This window comes from Epargyreus clarus, unplaced genomic scaffold, assembly GCF_041222505.1.
Source record: "Epargyreus clarus isolate Ecla_fem2 unplaced genomic scaffold, WU_Ecla_fem_2.2 ptg000001l, whole genome shotgun sequence".
Lineage (NCBI taxonomy): Eukaryota > Metazoa > Arthropoda > Insecta > Lepidoptera > Hesperiidae > Epargyreus > Epargyreus clarus.
Genome location: NW_027332209.1, coordinates 9,971,730 through 9,991,894, shown reverse-complemented (window position 1 = coordinate 9,991,894; position 20,165 = coordinate 9,971,730). Strand labels below are relative to the sequence as shown.

The following is a 20,165-nucleotide window of genomic DNA, read 5'->3' as shown; positions in this document are numbered from 1 at the left end:
TAATCAAATAAAGCGTCGATCAAATCCGCTTTTGTAATTAATGCCCCGAGCGATTGAACCTCAGGCCTTTATCTTTTGATTGAACTGTCGTGTTGCATGTGTATTAGGGTGCAATCTCGATACGTTGACGTGTCTTTTATTTAGAAACTCAATCAATTGACGTCTATATTTTTGGCCCGTCAACAAATTTAAGGTTTGCGAATTCGATGCGCAAATTAAAAGTTTATGCCTAAAGAAATAATAATGTTAATCAAAAATAGCAAAGTAAAGAATTTGTGAATTCGACTTTTATATTATTTTGTGTAAATTAATAATAATTTTAATCAAACATAACAATAATATTGTAATCAATCTGATAACTGTTGTATTCAAATTTGCTTCCTTTGTCGCAATGTCCTATTATTATTATGATAATTTTGCAATTTTTTTCGTACCTTAATACCACAATATGTGTATTTTATGAAATATAAATTATGCACAATATCTGTATGATCTGACCAACATAAAAAGGACACAATTTAGTTAGACTTAATTATGTGTATAAGAAAGGAATTTTATTATTGACAATTAGCACAGTAGCAAATACTAAACAATGTCACTACCATGCAAATTCAACTATCAATCATATGCATAGCTAGTCTGCCACAATACTTCCACATGCAAATTCTTACCTTGGTGCATGCATAAAATACGTAATTTTTGCATCAGTTCGAATAAAAGCTTTTGAGTTACAAACAGCTGATAGACGTAAAACAAAAAGAATATTCGCGGAAAGAGCATCTGTGACAGTCTTTAAAGTGAAAATTTTGAACCGGCTTTCAACATAGATATAAAACATTATAGCATAAATGTGTGAAATGTTTGCCTGGGAAAAGATACTGATGTACCATCATAGATTAGTAAAGATTACCTAACAAGAAAATGTACCCAGTTTTGAGAATTGAAATAGTTGCGTAAAAAAGTTTTGTCATGTCTCCTTGCTAAAATGTCCCTAAAATATTTGAAATAATTATTTATTTATTATGTAAATTACGCAGTATTAGTTATTTATTCGTAAATTTTCTCTAAAAATGTTTTTATTTGTCAAGAATTCAAAAAAATAACTTACAAATAAGCCGTTTGTGGCTTCATTCAATATCAAGGCGGTAAAGTATCTTTAATTTTCAATGTACAGAATAAAAATGACTTGTAATAATTTAATACGACTTAACTTTTTTTAATTTTATTTTTTATGTTTTCCTATTTTTTTTTTTAATTTGACATGACTGCACACCATTGTAATGGTAGAATGTACGAACTTCTATTGCTGTAACTATCTTTGTGTACTACATTCTTGCAATAAATAAATTTCATTTCATTTCATTTACTAATCTATGTGTACCATCTGCTATCATTATTATGGACCTCAATTAGAATTTCTGTTAGGGTTGAAATTCGCGACCATGGGCATAAAGATTTAACATCTCTAATCTTTTAAACGTCACATTACATGGGTTGCATCCTTTGCTATCGTCATATACAAATTATGTTGCTTAAAAAAATAGGCAGATGTTTAGGCAGCTAATCGACAAGATTAGTTAGATTGAGTACTTTCCTTGATAAATCATCATGAAAGTTTCTTTATTATAACTGACAGGCAACTGTCCATAACAATATAACAAGCTAACAACTCCATTATATTGTTTTATTGCAGCCACTTTTGTTTAATATGCTTTCATAGTCATGAGGGAATGATATTAATCTCTTTTATTATTCTAGCTCATACTAATTTCAGGTATTTTCAATATTTACTAAAGAATAACACATAATGATGCTAATAATTTATGTATAATTTTTTGTGACCTTTATGATCTTGTAATTCAACGGCATGGGTATTACACGAACAGTGGGTATTACATTATTTTACACTCACGGCCCTAAATTAGGAATTTTCTGGTATTATGGGTACCATGGGTGACAAACACCCATAGCCAAAGCATCAAAATTCATAATTCAGATATGTAGCTAATCCGGAACCAATGCGTGTCAGACTGGAATAGTAACAGCTCAACCAAGCGGGTCATCTTTGATTGAAGATTTGTAAGGTTATCTAATATGAATAAGCCGAGCCCGCAATACAATTTTCGTGGAACTGAATCTGTATAAATGCAGGATTGAAATAGAGAATGAGTCACGAAATGCGGTTTTCCCCCACTTTCTCGTAGTGGGTGTAAGGTAATCATACTTGGAACATGCAAATTAGAAAGTTTGGCTTCAGTTTTGGAAGATGATACCTACACGCTAGATAAATTATTGCTGCTCTACGGTATTTGGGTATTGAAAATAATATTTCACGTTCAAAGTGATTGAAGACGATTTTTAACCCCAATCATAATAATCTTATCGTAATAAAATGGTCACCATTCCCCGAACCGAAATACCACTGAAATAGTACTCCTTAAAATATCAGTTTGTCTTTGTCTAGTACTGCGCTTTTTTATAAATGACAAAAAGTATGATACACATATTTTGTTATACGTATTGCAAACAATCTGTGTTTTAAGTACTAAAAATATAAAAGTAATCTTCATGAAAACATGCGGCGGCTTACAATACTTTACAAGAAACTTGCATAATTTAGTACGTTGTTGTTACAATTACAATTGCAAACAAAAATGCCCAATGAGCCCAATTATTTCAAGAACGAATGCCAATGGCATAAATGGGCCGGCGGTACACACATTAAATTTGTTAAGTGGGCCATTCATACGTTCAAACGTTCGTTAAAAGCACTCAGCAACAATTAGCGATGGCGCCAATTGTGTAGCAAGTCAATGAACGAATACTTCAAGATATCTGTCATTTGAAGCACGTTCTTAGTCCTTTTTATGGTCGCACACGTGATGTTTAATTCAGTTAGAACTAATTTTTAGTCTTTAAGTTGAAGTTAATGTTTGTCGCATCGGAGACAAAACTAACGAGAGACTAAAGTATACGACATTGTAAATGCTTCATTTTATTCTACAAATAATGTTGTATCTACAAGTTAAGTAATTAATTAATTATGCAACTAAACATTATCAGAATTATGTATACATTTTAATGGGTGCTAAATCAAACGTGCGAAAGTTAGATTCAGTATGTAAGAAAATGCGAAAAAAGCCGTTTTTACGTTTGTTTCCAGACCGACAAATAGATTACACTGTTCAAGCCAAGTTAAGTAGAAAATCGGATCGGTCAATGAAATATCGTACGGGGTAGAGTAAACAAAATAAATGAACAAGACTGAGACAAATAAGAGGCGTTGTTAGGAGTGTTCATGGGTTTTTTGCCCAATACGGTCTGCGAGGCATAACAATAAATTGCCTGTTCTGGTCCACTTCGCTCCGAGCACAAAAGATAGACAAAGCTCGGTGCTTTTTAAAACGCAAACAACCGCATACATGGTGATACGAGATTTATAGCAAAAAGTCGCTTAAACTACTCTTTTTATCGACGTATTACAGCAACGCGCTGCAGTACTTGCAGGAGACGCGTGGGTTTACTAATGAGATTTAGGATAGATTGCGTGCGGACCGGAAGGCTAGAAATAAATGATGTTAGCCTAATAAGCTCAAAATATTAAAAAATGATTTTCTTCAGTTCCTGAGTTTTGATGGAAATTCGAGGGGACAACGTTTACCGAATATTGCTGCGTAGCAGTACGAGACGATTATCTTAGTCATCAGTACTGGCAACGCATGATCAGCTTCAGGTGGAAGCCTTATTCCATGTGGATTTGCTATAGTTGGTTATAGCGGCAATGTTTATTTACCTTTGTATCCTTTAAAAAATGCAATAACGAAACGTACCCACCAACCAATATGTGAACAATGTAAAAATTCAGCCCAATTAACATTTCGTTTTAGTACACACAAATGATCACATCGTGCGTTCGTTACAGATCGTGTTGGTTTTATTGTGCAAATCAGTCCGTGCAATTAGCATAACAAACAGGCGGTGCATGGCATCTAGGGTTGCTTGGTAGTTGGTATCGGCCACACGTCCACGTGCTCGCCAGACCGTGCCGAAGCTCGACTTTCCAACGTCCGAATTTGATGCTTTTATTCGCCCCCACACATTGTAAAGAACCTGCTTCCAGCTCGCGTGTTCGCGCATTCTCTCGTGTGATTTGATTTGGTTGACTATTGTCTGGAAGGCAGTGATAGCTCGGCATTGAACGTCGCCTTATTCGGGGACGTCCAAGGTTCGTACCCCAGGCACATCTCGAACATCTCATTGTTTAAAGATATGTGCGTAATTAAAATTATTTATCATTTATTATAACAGTGAGCGAAACCGTGGTGAGCAAACCTATATGCTTGAGAGTCACTTAAACAACGTTATCAAAGGTGTGTGAAGTCTATCAATATGCACTTTAACAGCGCGACCTGAATCCTTCCCCGAGAGGGGATCCGAGCCCAGCAGTGGAACAGTAATGGGCTGATAATGAAAGAAACGACTATTGTCTTGTTGCACTTAAGCCATATGTGGCCTTGTTAGTTGAAGGGAAACTCAACTTATCATGTATGGGAGATCTCATTTGATTGTTTCAATGCTCCTTGTTTGTTTTTTTGTAATCTGATTGTATTATGAAGTGAACTTCCGAGATAAGAAACGTTAATGCCTTTCCTACCTCTGTACTTATTAACTACCAAGTATAATTATTAACTACAAGTAAATACGTTTAAACAAAGTTATGTTAATCAAACAAGAATTGCCAATCTCAATAATACTTTAATGAAATTTTCATCATAACTGTTTTATGATTGTAAATAATACTAAATATTTTTTATTACAAAATAGATGTACATCGAAATAAACATTAAACGTAGATATATGCTACATAAATTCTCCTGTTACATTTCCCAGACATAAAACATATTAAACGTAGATATATGCTACATAAATTCTCCTGTTATATTTCCCCGGACATTAAACATAAAATAACGTAAACTGACCACCACTAACTGCGTGAAAGTAGAAAGAAATCACGGTAATTATGGGAGTGATCGGCCTAGAATTCCATTATCTAAATGAGTGACGTCCCGTGGGATGTGGCGTCCGTTGCAGCCTTCGGGGACCATACTCCAAGACGAAGTTATTGTAATGAGGACGACAAGGATATTTATGCCCCGCCACGCGTCCTGAATATGGAATGAGTGGGCTTATAGGAATTCCGCCGAAATTCGGATATTCAATAAGGGATCGGTACACAACGTTTTTGTTATTTGCAACATTATTTACTCCGCAAACATTACTGTCAGGTGCACGTTGGGCTTTTTATGTAGACAAATATTCGGTCGTGTTCGCGAATAAATAAATTGGTACGAATAAGCTCTTTCAAAAAGTAGCTTTGCGTGAAACAGCAGTGTTTTATTATCGTGAATTTATTTGCATAGTCAATACTTTATGTTTTGTTATTTATCTTCGTTTAAAAGTAACATAGTATGTCGTTAATACGACGGGTAATTGATGTAATTGCTCCTATAAATTAATGTCATACTAATTTCAACACGCAGTAGAATAGATTAAACAAATAAAACATACGATAAATATTGTGTGGATTACATACTCACGCAAGTCGATAAAAACACACTATAAAATATATATAACATAGTTATTATTATTTATCCGTAACCAACAAAAGCAGGAATCAACTTACACAATAAAGCCGAGGCATGAGTATTTTCTATACTGACAAAACTTTCTCAATAATAAAAACATACCTATCTGGGTATAAAGGACTCTTTTATAGCGAAGAAAGAATTTAATAGCCTCGGAAACCATGAAAAGGGTCTTTGAAATCCTCCCACAATAGTGTAAGACTACGGAAGAAAATTATTTTCCCGCGCGACCATTATTCTTAGGCATCTGATGAAACATGGTGCCCAGAGAGTATTTCTGTTGCACATTGTCTGAAATACGGACTAGTAAAACATAATTAAAACAAGGCTTATGAACCCCTATAGGTTGGAAGAACTATTGTCGAGTAGTTCATTATGAAAGATCCCATTTAAAAGTACTTATTTTGTCAGTGGATAGTGCAATAGTAGAATTGTAGATTATGTCTTTTGATGTATTTTAACTAAGTAGTTTCTTTTTATTTGCCACTATACAGATAAGCTACGAGTATCCTATACAAAGCAATCATGGGCTTCCACAATAAATTGGAAAAAATTATATAAAGGCAATCTACCTTTATATAACTTTATTTTGGTGATTTGTTCATATACGGTCACCACTATTTGCATTCATATGCAAATCATATGCATATCCAGTGCGGGGACAAAATCAGCTACAAAATTGCATTGACACAATAGGTAGGTATAATAATTTATCGGGAATAATTGATCGCCTCAAAGAATGAAAGGAAACACGAAGGTATTGTTTTTCTTTGTCCACTTTCACTAAAATTACACGAAAACTTAGCGGCTTTACGCATGAGCGTGACTCATTTCGTTTTCCGTCAAGGGAGCAACAGAGTGGAGAATTTCTATTTGGAACAGCTGCCCAAGATAGTTAATCTCTATTAGCCAAATTGTTTCTCACAAGTGTCCTCTAACGAGATTCCAGTTCCGAAGTAATTTCTTTTATATGCCTCCCCGATTCCAGTACCCTTAGTATGAGTTTTTACGTTTTTACAAAAATGACTGTTTTTATTTTTGTTTACGCCCATACATTTCCAATCAGCGGTCCTAGCGGGCTGTGTCAGAATTGATTGGAAATGTATGGGAAATACGTAAACAAATACAAAAACACTCATTTTTGTAAAAACTCATACCAAGGGTACAGTACAAAGGTTGCGGAAATTTTCGAATCGGATTAACGTTTTTCGCACCGTCTGTGGATGGGTCTTTTAATTTTTTGAAATATAAAGCTCTTTTGTAGTACTTGTATTTTGAGAACTTAAGAAGCTTAAGGTATTAAGGAACAGCATTGTGGAGTAGGCTTCAAGTTTAAACAAGTTTAAGTACCTAATCTTCCCACAACGAGGCAAGAACCTGCACACAGTTTAAATTCTGACGAGCGCACAGCTTATAAAGACCAATAAGAATATAGACATGGTTTAACATAAGATCCATTTTATTGATGAAACCAGTATGCAGTGTGATATCGAAATAGACATGCATCACTCCTTCTCATCCCGTATGTTTTGTAGAAGATGATTAAGGAAGATGAACAACCTGAAAATGTACTATTCTATTAATTAACTTCGTTTCATAAGACACATACCTGTAGGTATAAAGTAGCAAGACGATTAAAATCCACTAAAATACTCTTATATTTTGTTTTATTTCTTCGTAATAGCTGAATATATAATCCAAAACATAACTCGTAACTGTTGCGATGTTTACACGAGGAGGCGATATTAAGAAGCAATAACACTTAATATGTTATCTCATGATTACTGACTCGTGTAATAGTTATAAATCGTATTTTATAGTTGCAATAAACCTGCAATCAGTCGAAGAAAACCGGTTATTTTGCGTATGCTTTCACTTTTATGATTGAAGCGTAAACATCATAATGCTGTAATCTTCACAGATAGCGCGTGGTTCTCAGACTTTATAATATAAAAACAACATGAGTTATTCCTTAGTGTAATAGTAAATTTAATATAACGCAAAGTGTCATGATTGCAATTATATTCTATCAATCAGATCTTAGAACTTAGTGAATAGTAGTGGATATAAACCTGCGTGAGAAAGTTAAAATTTTGGTCAAGATTTTGGCTTATTCCTGCACTTGGTTGGGCGTGTTGATGACCTCAATTATAGTAGATGACTAACGATGCAGAAGCAGAAGCAGCTGCCTTTTTTTAAATATAGGAGTAGCAGACGAGTATTGCAGTCCTCTTGATAGTAAGTGGTTACTGCCGTCCATTGACATCTGCAATCAACCCCAGATAGGATTAAATATTCCTATCAGAGGTCGGCCACAGATGCGAAGCTACCCCTGAGGATTATGTTAGAACGCCTCGGAACAGTGTGCCTTCCATACCACACCTTTCAAACCACAATTTATCAGCGTTTAGCACTGCTATTATTAGGCAGAAATAGGTGAGGCAGTGCTGCCAGAGTCGAACCATAAATCGTTCTACCCCCTTCAACCTTACTATCTTAGATTTATTTCCGGTGTCTCCTCCAACACATCAATATGGCAACGAAGAGTGTTTTTAAAGACGAGCCCATTATTTAAGTTTTAAGAACTCAACAATTCTTTGCACATTAATAGATAAATTACGGTTTGATGATGAAAATTGTTCTTCAAATTTCCTGCTCTTTTCTCGATTTTCGCCGATAAAATAAGTAGGTACCTAACCTCATGAAACGTTTTAAAATTCATTTTTAAAGCTTCGCATTCGCGCTAAATTAAATGCCACGCTCCAGTGATAAATCATAAACATCAGAAACATGTTACAAAAATATTTTAAGCTATTGCATAGCTTTTATCGCGGGCTTTGAGCGCGGCGACCGAATCGAGAAATTCCGTAACGAAAATAAGTAACACCTTTCAACAACTCGGTTGCCTGGAGACTTGATATCCAACTATCAAGTCTCCAGGCAACCGAGTTGTTGACTGTCAATAGAAAAATATGGATATAATTGAATATAGTATTATTTTACATTCCTTATTATTTTATTTGATATTGGCGACGAGATGTCGAATGAACTAAAGAACAATAAGGAAATACGAGCCACATTACTTGGGTTAATGAAACGAACCGAAAATTACATTTCGGGAATAGAAAAAATTGACATTGAAGAAATAAATATACGACTGAATTCTTTACAAGAAAATTTGAACAAATTCTACGCGATTCAAGAAAAAATTGAATGGCTTACAGAAGAAGAAAATTTAGAAGAGGAAATAAAATACAGGTACAAATTTGAAGAAATATATACAAAGCTAAAATTTAAATTTTTGAATGTACAAAAAGAAAATAATCGGCTAATACCTGAATGTTCTTTTATATCAGCAAGAGCGGAAGTTTATTTGATAAACTGTTAACTGTCAAGGCACGCTTGAGACGTACACCTAATACAAAAGAGTTATCACCTTATCAGTTAATGTTCGGCAGAGAGGTAAGAACCTATATGCATGCCTTATTTAAGAAATCCGCCCCACTATCCAGATTACATTACAATGCACCGCCAACGCAGGAGTTCGGACAAGGTGATAAGGTACAAGTCCGCAGTTACACCAACCCAAGAGTTAAATATGAGTTCGGAGTCGTCACACGAAGATTAGGTAGACTCCATTATGAAGTCAGAACTGAAAATGGCATACTGGTGCGCCGTCACCTTGACCAAATGCTGCCGGCGCCCCTGGTGGTGTAAGTGAAAATAGCGGTGGAGGACTGTTGGATATCAAGTCTCCAGGCAACCGAGTTGTTGACTGTCAATAGAAAAATATGGATATAATTGAATAAAGTATTATTTTACATTCCTTATTATTTTATTTGATAACCTTAATTCGTCAACTTGAACACAGATGGCAGTAATACACATTTTTTTATAATCCGTGCAGAAATCTTAAAATTGCGTGAAGTATATTTTATATTCCCATTATAAAATTCAAAATTATATTACCATATTATCCAAATAATATGTTTTATCAACATAAGCTATGTTGAATTCTGGATTGATAAAATAACGTAAAAGAGTGTTTGTTATTTTTAAACGTACAATTACAACTGACAGACTTGACAGCACAAAATCAAAACGCCATTATGATTTATAGTACAAATAATTTGTGTACAAAGTGTTTTAAATATGAATAAACAAAGTGCATTTATTAATGAAAAATGCGATGTACCTGTAACATTCGGCCAATTGTCACAGGCACATCGCATTGATCCATTTATATTGCTGGTTGTTAATACTTTATGTCACTTATTAAATACTTTTCTATTTTATATTTTAGAATGTTCAGTCTTGCTTGGAGTTATGAAATGTCAGCTGATATTTGCAATGTCTTATATAATGGAGATATGATAAAATAGTGGATAAAGATGTATTAACGTAAATGTTGATGATTATGGAAGAATATATTGTATTTCTGGAATTCCTTCTGAGCGTTTTCATAGCATAAAAAATGCTATGCAATAGCTTTACCGCGGCAGTCTCCGAGTGCCACACGTATTTTTTTACTTTAACATTCATATTCAGAAATTTGGTTCAGTCGTTTACAAAATTATCTGCTGACAGCAAAAAATATAGGTAAGGTATTTATGTTTTCGTATCGTATATGGGTTTGGGAAATAGCAGTTATTTTTAATCAACAAACACATATTTACACTAGCTATAAGAATAAGTATACAGAAAAATAAACAGTTATCTATATTATGTATATTCGCATCGTATAAGATAATTAAAATTCTACTGGTTTTAATTACAAGATATAAAAACTGGATAATATCCGTAGATATTCGTTACCCGACGATGCATTACATTCAATAGGTGCATTTCCGTACTCAAGTTATGTGGTTAACGGTGAAGTAACTGTAACCGCGATGTGTTTGTGTATTCATACATCGCACCTTGTTTACAATTATAACTTTATTATGTACAGTCTCGTCTCATTTGCCTTTTTATTATGTATAAGCATAGATTAGTAAAGATTACTCACTCCTAACAAGAAAATGTACCCAGTTTTGAGAATTGAAATAGTTGCGTAAAAAATTTTGCCACGTCTCCGTGCTAAAATGTTCCTAAAGTATTTGAAATAATTATTATTTATTTATTATGTAAATTACGCAGTATTAGTTATTTATTCGTAAATTTTCTATAAAAATATTTATATTTGTCAAGAATTAAAAAAACTTACTAATAAGCCGTTTGTGGCTTCATTCAATTTCTAGGCGGCGAAGTATCTTTACTAATCTATGTGTATAAGATATAACGATACTACACTACTACATTTATATAGGTACAGTGCCATCTATTGTCGAAATGAAAAAATAATGCGGGACAAAAAATGTTTTTAAAATAAGCAATAAATTTTATTTATTTAGTGGTCTATTTTTTTTACTGTTTGTAAAAACATTATTAAATGTTTTATAAAATGTTTGCTAAATTTAAGTATTATAGACGCGCGGAATAAATAGGATAATAAATTAATTATTACACTATAAAATTAAAAAAATATAAAGCAAAGAAAATAATATCTTTTCAGTATTCTGTGCAATTTATATTAATAATATTTAGTTTTTTTGCCTATCTCATTTTTTAATACCACTATCATGGATTTTTATAATTACAAAATATACGCACGAGTGACAATTAAATAATTCACAGTACCTTGACCTGTTGCGTTCAATCATTCGAAATATATTATCCAATTATTCCAGTGCTCACAAATTATTATTATTCAAGGACACGCCACTTACGAATTTTATTATTTTAAATGTCAAATTGTTTACTAATACCACGTAAATGTTACAGTTATTAATGAACCATTTACGATCATTATTTACGCAGTGATGAGTTCTAAAACCAAAAATTTATATATTTTTCAAAATTTAGTTATAGTCATACTAGATTTAAATTATAATTTAGTTGATTTGCTTAGAACGGGACGTGAAGTGATGAAAATTACTCGACTTGTATATATTATAAAAGAGTATAGTGTTTAAGATACAATTTACGTAAATATTTATAAGGAATGCTGAACTAAAACGAAAAGAAGGTCAGATCAATACATTGGACAAACATCCAATTTGGAAGTACTATACAATCCAGAAAATACATCTAGTGGAGGATTTGTATTAATTGGCGGAGTTAAAGTAAACACTTCAGATAAACGTTGAAGGAAGATGATAACGTCACTCACTGACGAGGAATCATAGAGATAAACTCACCCCCTAATAAAAAGACGAAGTACTAACAGTCAGATTATTTGGCCGTCGCCTTATCGAACAACTTAGCCTGCCCCAAATTGAGTGGACGAGAATTATGGACCAAGTTTCTACTTACTACGAATAAAAGATAATGAGGGATCCGATTAGATAAATGCGGTAAACATCGGGATAGCGTGCCTATAAGCAAGGAAGTTTGGGTTGCAAGTTTTGTAAATGTACCGCAATGTTAACCATATATTATACATAAAGATATTAAAGTACCCTTTAGATAAGGATTCATTGTATACGTATGGCTATACCATATGCCTATACGACTACTATCGAACGAATGTGTAATGTATCGTGTTTTGAAAATACTACTTGATTTTCTTATGTATTATATTATCTACAGTAATCCATTACATAAATGGTGCTTTATCAAAATTAATCGAAATACAAGATAATATTAATCACAATAATTATTTACATTGATAAGATGAAGAAGTAAACGATGCAATTTATTCATTAAAAACGTACAACAACGTATTATAAAAAAATCTTACTTCAAATTTGAAAGTGATTGAAAATGTTAAATCAAATTTACACGTACATCAACAAGGAATCCTACTTTTATTGAAACTGAACTCATCTTTATTAGATTCTCAAACCAATGTTTGTTAAACGTTTTGAGCTAATAAAAGTAATATTAAGGGAGCGGGACCCGCCGAACGGGAGGAAATGAAAGCGACGAGAGAATGAAATTGGAAAACTTGTTACAAAATTACTCGAGATGAAAAAGAAAATAAATAAGGCCTAGTAAAAGTTACAGCTACGTGCTTCGTTAAGCTACATTTATTTACCTGAGGAAAACATTTCTGATATTTGACTTGGTTGTAATCCAACATAATTTATAGATTCTCGCAGACATCCATGTTATATTTTTATGTTTCCTGATCTTATCTTTCTTATTTTACCTTCTCTTTGTATATTTTGCCACCGATTTACTCGAGATTGTTTAGGTAGTCAGCTAAAAGATTGCATAAAATAAGTCCACTAAAACAATGTTCACCGGACTTACCTTTTACTCCAGTTTCCTATCTCAGCGTACCGTCGACCGTTAGAGCATCCGCTCCTCCTCACTTCATTTCCTCTCAGAGTCTGCACGGAGTTCCCGTTAGGCGTTAATATTCCGTTCGACGCACTGTTATTGTTCCGCTCTCTGTTCCTCGGGAACGTTCCCGTTCCTGAGCGGAAAGTCGCAAGCTGTGGCGTCGGTTCCTCCAAAGCAAATTGCTGAAGTGGAAGCGTTACATTTCCACTCCAACTCTTTCGATTTACTGCGAAAGTTTTGAACGTCCTGTTACCGTTCGTTGGCGAGGGAGTCACTCCGCAAAAGCTGCTCCTGTTATGACTGTTCTTTATGAACGCGCTGTTCTGCAGCGTGATTTGAGGCTTGATCGGCACCAGTGGCGACGCCTGGTCAATAGACATCGTACTTTTTAAAAAAGTAGACGAAACCTATTTTTTTCTATCTACATTTTCGTCTGGAAAGGAAGGAAATGAACGTGTTAGTTGCTAACTAAGTATGATTATAGAAAGTAATGACAACATCAACACAGTCGCGAGGTCCTTATGCAAATGTTAGGTAAGAATCGAAATCAAAAATAATTTAAAACGATCTTGATATATCAGACAACTATTGAATGTAGATGGCTTTGTCAGTAAACTGGTTGACTACGGGGCAAGGATTTAATGAAGGCGACGGAACAATGGGACACAATCTAGGTTAATGGAAAGAAGAGTTCCGCAACCTGGTAATAGTCGTTACTTGATAGTAGGATACTAAACGCTGCGAGGTATATGTTACTTGTCAGGAACTGGTATAAAACGAAACAGAATGCTTAAACTTTCACAGGTAGTTAACACATAATGACGGCATGGTACTTAGTAGTCATGCAAACGAAGGATGTCGTATAATAGCCGGACGCAGTTATTGTTGCACCGTCTGATGTAGTTAAGTGTCAATGATGTGGCGTTACCGTCGGTATATCACATTGTACTAAACGTCTTCTACCATTTAGGAAACAACTTTTTATTTCATTTTCATGTCGAGTTTTCACTTGTCTCGCTAAGAATGTCTCGAAAGTGATAATGTTACATCACTTACCAAGTCTTTGTTTTTCATTCTGCGTTTATCTTTACTTTATATGGGTGCAAAATTATACAATGTAACTTTAAAGCTAGTTAAATCATCTCACATTTCAAATTTCGAATCGTAACCGACAAGGCAACGGTTTATCAGCACTTACTATCATTCGATACAGACAGTAGGTAGGTATCTCATCCGTTGTCGAGATGTATAGCATATTAGTCGAGAATGGAGACCGCTATGATCGCTTCCGAAGCGTGTTAGTGGCACTAAAGCACTTGATCGCTTGTGGCTCGCTGTTGCATCGTGTGAGCGTACAAGTTGACCTTGAGTGCGATTACGTTACATTTAAACTCGTTGGCGGTTGGGCGTTCTTGTAACGTATCGTTTGAGGAGCGTGCGATTTTTTATATAGCTTTATATGATACGTGTAATTTTGTATACGCTAATTTAAAGCTATGAGCTTTGTAAAACAAGGTATGGTTGGGATATTGTTTTTTTCATTCAAGGATGAAAGTATATTTGTACTTTCATCCTTGAATGAAAAAAACAATGAACAAAACTATTAGGGTATTTTTTTAATAAAGACTAAGTGAGCACTTTTTTGAGGCTGAAATCTCACGTACTCAATTTACTGAGTATTCTTCCTTCTTATAGACATTTTTTGCTAAAGACGAAGAAAGATTCTTTATTTCCCAAAAATGGTGGAATTTAAAAAATTGCCGTCATAGAAAACCGTTAACCTCCGCGATAATGGCTAAATACAGTTACATAATACGGTTTTAGATCCGTATTTAAAATCTCGTTGGTCGTAAAATTCCCATTCCGTATTAACGACTAGAATCATCTTTTTGTAAGTGAATCGTTCCTCGTAAAGTTTGGTGAATTTGTCTTTTGTGAAATGACGCACATTTTGTTTAAGCTTTCTTGAGCCTTTCTGCAAGATTACGTGTTATCTGCTTTATATGTGGTCAGAACTGGTACTACATCTGACCTAGTGAGTAACACATGAGCAATTGCTAGTGTAGCCAGCTAGCCACACAAGTTGTATAACGAAGACTGAGAAATATTTTTCATTGTTGTCAGGGTGCTTTCCTTCCGTCTGGCGTAAAGCTTTTATTTCTCCTCTTCCAAAAGTATCTAATCCCTGTCAACTAAACGACTATAGACCTATTTCTATTCTGCCATTTTTATCAAAAATTCTGGAAGCCACAGTTCATAGGCAAATTTCTTCTTTCCTGTTTATGAATAATCTACTTTCTCCATACCAGTCAGGTTTTAGACCGGGGCACAGTACCACGACAGCCCTACTCAAAGTGACTGATGACATTCGTGAGGGCATGGAGAAAAAACTGGTCACCATTTTAATTCTCATAGATTTCTCAAACGCATTTAATATGGTAGATCATGATATTCTCCTCGCGGCTCTCCAACATCTCAACTTTTCATCCACAGTTCTGGAATGGTTTTCCTCTTACCTTCGTGGTCGCCAGCAAGCTGTCAGAGTTAACCGAGTGTTTTCCGATTGGTGTGACTTAATGTCTGGTGTCCCACAAGGTGGAATTCTCTCTCCCATATTATTCGCCGTATTTATCAATTTCTTAACTTTTTCTCTTGACTGCTCTTACCATTTGTATGCGGACGACCTTCAGATATATACACAGGTTGATGCCAATGATATTGAAATTGGGATTAACAAGCTTAATCTAAATTTAAATAATATTTATTCGTGGTCACAAAATTATGGTCTTAACGTGAATCCATCCAAATGTCAGGCCATTATAATAGGTGGATCACGCCAGTTATGTAAGATAGATTTAAGTACTGTCTCTCCGATTCTTTTAAATAACATTGTAATCCCATTTTCACCTGTGGTTAAAAATTTAGGTATTTACATAGACTCGACATTAAATTGGAACGCTAATGTGAATGAAGTGAGTCGGTCTGTTTTTGCAACATTACGCTCACTCAACCGTTTAAGGAACTTTTTACCTGTTTCCACAAAGAAGTATCTTGTGCAGACACTTGTTCTCCCCATCATCGACTATGCTGATGTGTGTTACTCTGACATAAGTGAAGATCTCCTTAACAAACTTGAACGTCTTGTTAATTATTCCATACGCTTCATATTCTGTCTACGTAAGTTCGACCACATTTCCTCGTATCGTCGCCAGCTTAAATGGCTTCCTATTCGTGAACGTAGACAACTCCACTTACTTAATTCTCTTTTCACAATACTTTTTGATCCCGTTGCACCGGAGTACTTAAAATGTAAATTTCAGTATCTCCGTGATTTCCATGATCGGGAGCTCCGTTCCTCGGACTCCCTTGCTTTGTCTTTTCCACCCCACCGCTCTGGGTTTCTCTCCAATTCTTTCACGATTCAATCAACACGACTTTGGAACGCTCTTCCTGAGGAGGTAAGAAAGTGTGTGTCCAAATACACTTTTAAAAAGAAAGCTATAGCTCATTTCTTTAAAAAATCTAATATTAAATAAGTAATTGCATTTTATATTTGTTCGTTGCTTATCCTAGTTATCTATTTATTTGCTATATATCTATTTATATGTCTTTTTTTCACTCTCTTTTCTTTATATTCTCATGTTTGACTTTCTTTTTCGATCCTTCTATTCTTTTGTTTTCTTTTTTCTACATATATTTTTTTCTTCTTTTAATTATCTTAAATATTACATGTATTGTGCGCCGCCTTTACATTTTCTGCACATCCTTAAGGTTGACTGGTAGAAAATGCTACTTAGCATTAAGTCCGCCTATTGTACCACTTGTTTTTATTGGTCAATAAAGTGTAATAAAAAAAAAAAAAAAAAAAAAAAAATATTTTACATGATGGATTGGTATACACTTCATTAATCGTCTATAACAGTAGAGTTGTAGTCAAACTTTTTTCAAAATTTGTAAACAAAAATGTTTGTCACAAATAATAATAAGCATAATATTGAAGAGGCATTATGTTTATAAGGCAATGTGAATTCGTGTATATTTTCTAACGATTTAACAAGTTAAAGTTGTATCTTACCCCGATAGATAAGTATAGATATCTCACCGCCTTGTAATTGAAGGAAGCCATTAAACGGCTGCCAATTCTGTCAGCCGTTTAATGGCTGTCATGGTGTAATTTACGCAGAACAATGCCGACATGCGTAGTTAAAACACGAAATCGAAGAAAAAATGCGAAGAAATATCGTTTCATTTGTAAATGATCTAAAACTAGGTTTATTTATATTTTTCAAACTCGAAAATAGATAACAGTGACAATTGTCAAAAGGTTACATTTTCTTGTTAGGAGTAATTTTTATTAATCTATGCTTACCCCAATTAAAGACATGCTTCTTAGGTATATTTAACAATACCATCCCTTGCCAATACCTTACCCAGTCTTTTATTAGAAAGCAAAAGCAAAAAAAATTACAGCCTATCGAAATTATGATAATAATATAAAAATCCATCATAAAAACAACAGCTGGTAACACTAGTAATTGGCGTCCTCTGACCACTCACGCGTAACCATCTCACTTATATAAGCATTGCGTAAGACCGTCTGACTTCGGCTAGTTGCATAATTTACCTCTCAAAGTAAATTTACACTTACCCATACTTGTTTGGATCTTTATAAGAGGTAAAATGATACTGTAAGTACGGAGTGCTCTGGGCAATCAGCGATGATCTTTCTATAGATAATTACGTTATGAAAGTTGTAAACGCTATGATAGTAGTATAATATCAAAGTATACATCGATTATGTGTAGATACTAACTACACACGGTTAGAATACTTCCTTAAATGAGTTATAAATAGGCTATTTAATTTCATATTTGGAATATACTCGTAAAGGTGTGACATGACAATTTATCTTTGCCTTATTGTATAAATAATTGTAATAAATCCATTAGAAATAAGCTAAGAAGTCACGTCGCAGATTTCCATAATAATTATTCTAGGCATGCATCGTCATCATCATCAACCCATTATTGTCCCACTGCTGGGCACGGGTCTCCTCTCAGAATGAGAAGGATTAGGCCATAGTCTACCGCTGGTCAAGTGCCTATTGGTAGACTTCACATACTTTTGTGATATTTGTTTCTATATATCTTTCAGGTATGCAGGTTTCCTCACGATGTTTTCCTTCACAGTTTTAGCAAGTGATAATTAATTTCTAATACGCACATAATTTAGAAAATCAGAGGTACGTGCCTGTTATTTGAACCTCGGACCCGTCGATCGAGTGGTCGTGTTTCCTGTCGGCTATCACTGCTTGCTATCACTCTAGGCATGCAGAGTGAGATAAATATGGAGGTAGAAAAAGAAGCGAAAATACACATAGATACGAGTACCTCGTTGCTTATTCAAGTAACAATTCTGATATGGTGTATACTTGTGATTTATTACGGATTTCATTGACTGAAGCGATCTCCAATCTATTGGATTTAATAAAGCATATATCCAACAACCTATATTAAAATTTGAACATATTTAATAGACGTCTTATATCTAATTATACGTTTACTTTATTATTGTTGATATTACGTTTTACGCTAGTAATTTCTATCACAATAAGTAAATGTTTACGTTAGGTGAGGTTAGGTTGAACGCTTGTTTTTCCAATTATTCATCTATTATGTTAATCCTCATAGCCCCATAAAGAGTTAAGTGGCCTACATCTTTATCGACGGATTGGAGAACTTTACCAATATCCGCAGTTTATACAATTTACGTGGGTGAATAAATTACATTTAAATTTTACATCCGCGGATAACATTTACAATTTAAATTGCAATTTACAGCCTCATGTTTGCAATTAAAAGACATGAGACACCTACTTTCATTTTATTCATGCTAGGTGTCCTTATTTCAACTTTCCTTTACAAGGAAAATAGAAACGAAATCCCAAATTACCATAATAGGGACCTTATGTTTATTTAGCAGATTAATGGGTTTGTAAAATTAGGTACGAAGGAAATAATGATAACATTATTTAGTTCGTTGAATTCTATTCTAGAGAAGTAAGGCATTCGTTGTATTGTATACCTTTTCAAGTTTATCACTATGAGGAGATACTATGGGATAAAATTATGAAAGTCAACCTTTATGATACCTAAAAGTATGTAACCAGCCTAAAATACCTAAATATTCTTGATTATTTTTTAAATAATTTATTTGTTATTATTAAGTTGCGTTATTTGCGATTGCTGAGAAAAAAACATTTTTAAAAAAATATTTGTCTCTTGAAATTGTTAATCCACGCAATAACTTGAGATAAATTACCATTTACCAATTTCCATTACCATTTATCAATTTTAAATAAAATAAAATAAAATGAGATAGTTAATTTTCGAATCATTTCGAATTAATATATTATGCATCACAGTGAAGAGCTGATATAAAAATAGTAAATACAAGTTTTCTCGCCTTTAGCATTGCAAATCACAGACATCCGTTATCTGTACAAATCTTGCATGTATTGTGAGTCGTCATGAGTGATCGCACTCATGGTACAGGATGTGTCTGTCATTAGGTTTTTGTGCCATCAATTCAGTTCTAGTAACGTAATACATTTTATCTGATCTAAATCAATCATGTTTATACGGATGGTAAAAAAGAGGCAATAGGCAATAAGCTTTGCATATCTATAGTAATGTTTTGGTAAATGTGGTTGGTAATATACATCTAACTCAAGTGAAATTGCACCTTTATTCAATCTTATATTTAAAATCAAAAGACATTAACGGTTGTTATTAATACTTATTGTATCAAACTTGGCCTACCAAAGATCAAATTCGACAGTTTATGGTATGCAAAACTCGTCAAATTGCGATCCCTTGAAGGCAAGAATCGCATAGATTGATTAATAATAACGGGCGTAAGTAAATATGAATACATAGATAACAAAAATACTTATAACAAAAAATAATAAATAAATAGGTATAAGTATTTGTTTATAATTAAGATTTAAAAAATAAACACTACCTGACAATAATTCTGAAGATAAGCGAGCATTCAAATTAGCTTCATAGATAACAAAAGATACTACTGAAGATAAGAAACACAGGCATACAGATACAGTCACCTAGATATTTCCAAATGCAATAGATAAAATACCCACTTACATTATCGCAACTGTTATCAGTTGTACTA

The 20,165-nt window shown here is 33.9% G+C and overlaps 1 protein-coding gene across 8 annotated transcripts in view; it reads right to left on the bottom strand.

Annotated features, from left to right (window-relative positions):
• The window catches only part of spri (Src homology 2 domain-containing protein sprint), a 316,675-nt gene that overhangs the window by 126,667 nt on the left and 169,843 nt on the right, over positions 1-20,165 (bottom strand). For 5 of the 8 annotated variants that reach the window (XM_073076161.1, XM_073076282.1, XM_073076744.1 and 2 more), the window contains exon 2: positions 12,942-13,407. The exons of the other annotated variants lie outside the window; for them this stretch is intronic. In XM_073076161.1, coding sequence (XP_072932262.1) covers positions 12,942-13,354 — 413 coding nt within the window. In that variant the 5' untranslated portion in view covers positions 13,355-13,407. The remainder of the gene's footprint in view (positions 1-12,941; positions 13,408-20,165) is intronic. 8 annotated transcript variants of the gene reach the window in all.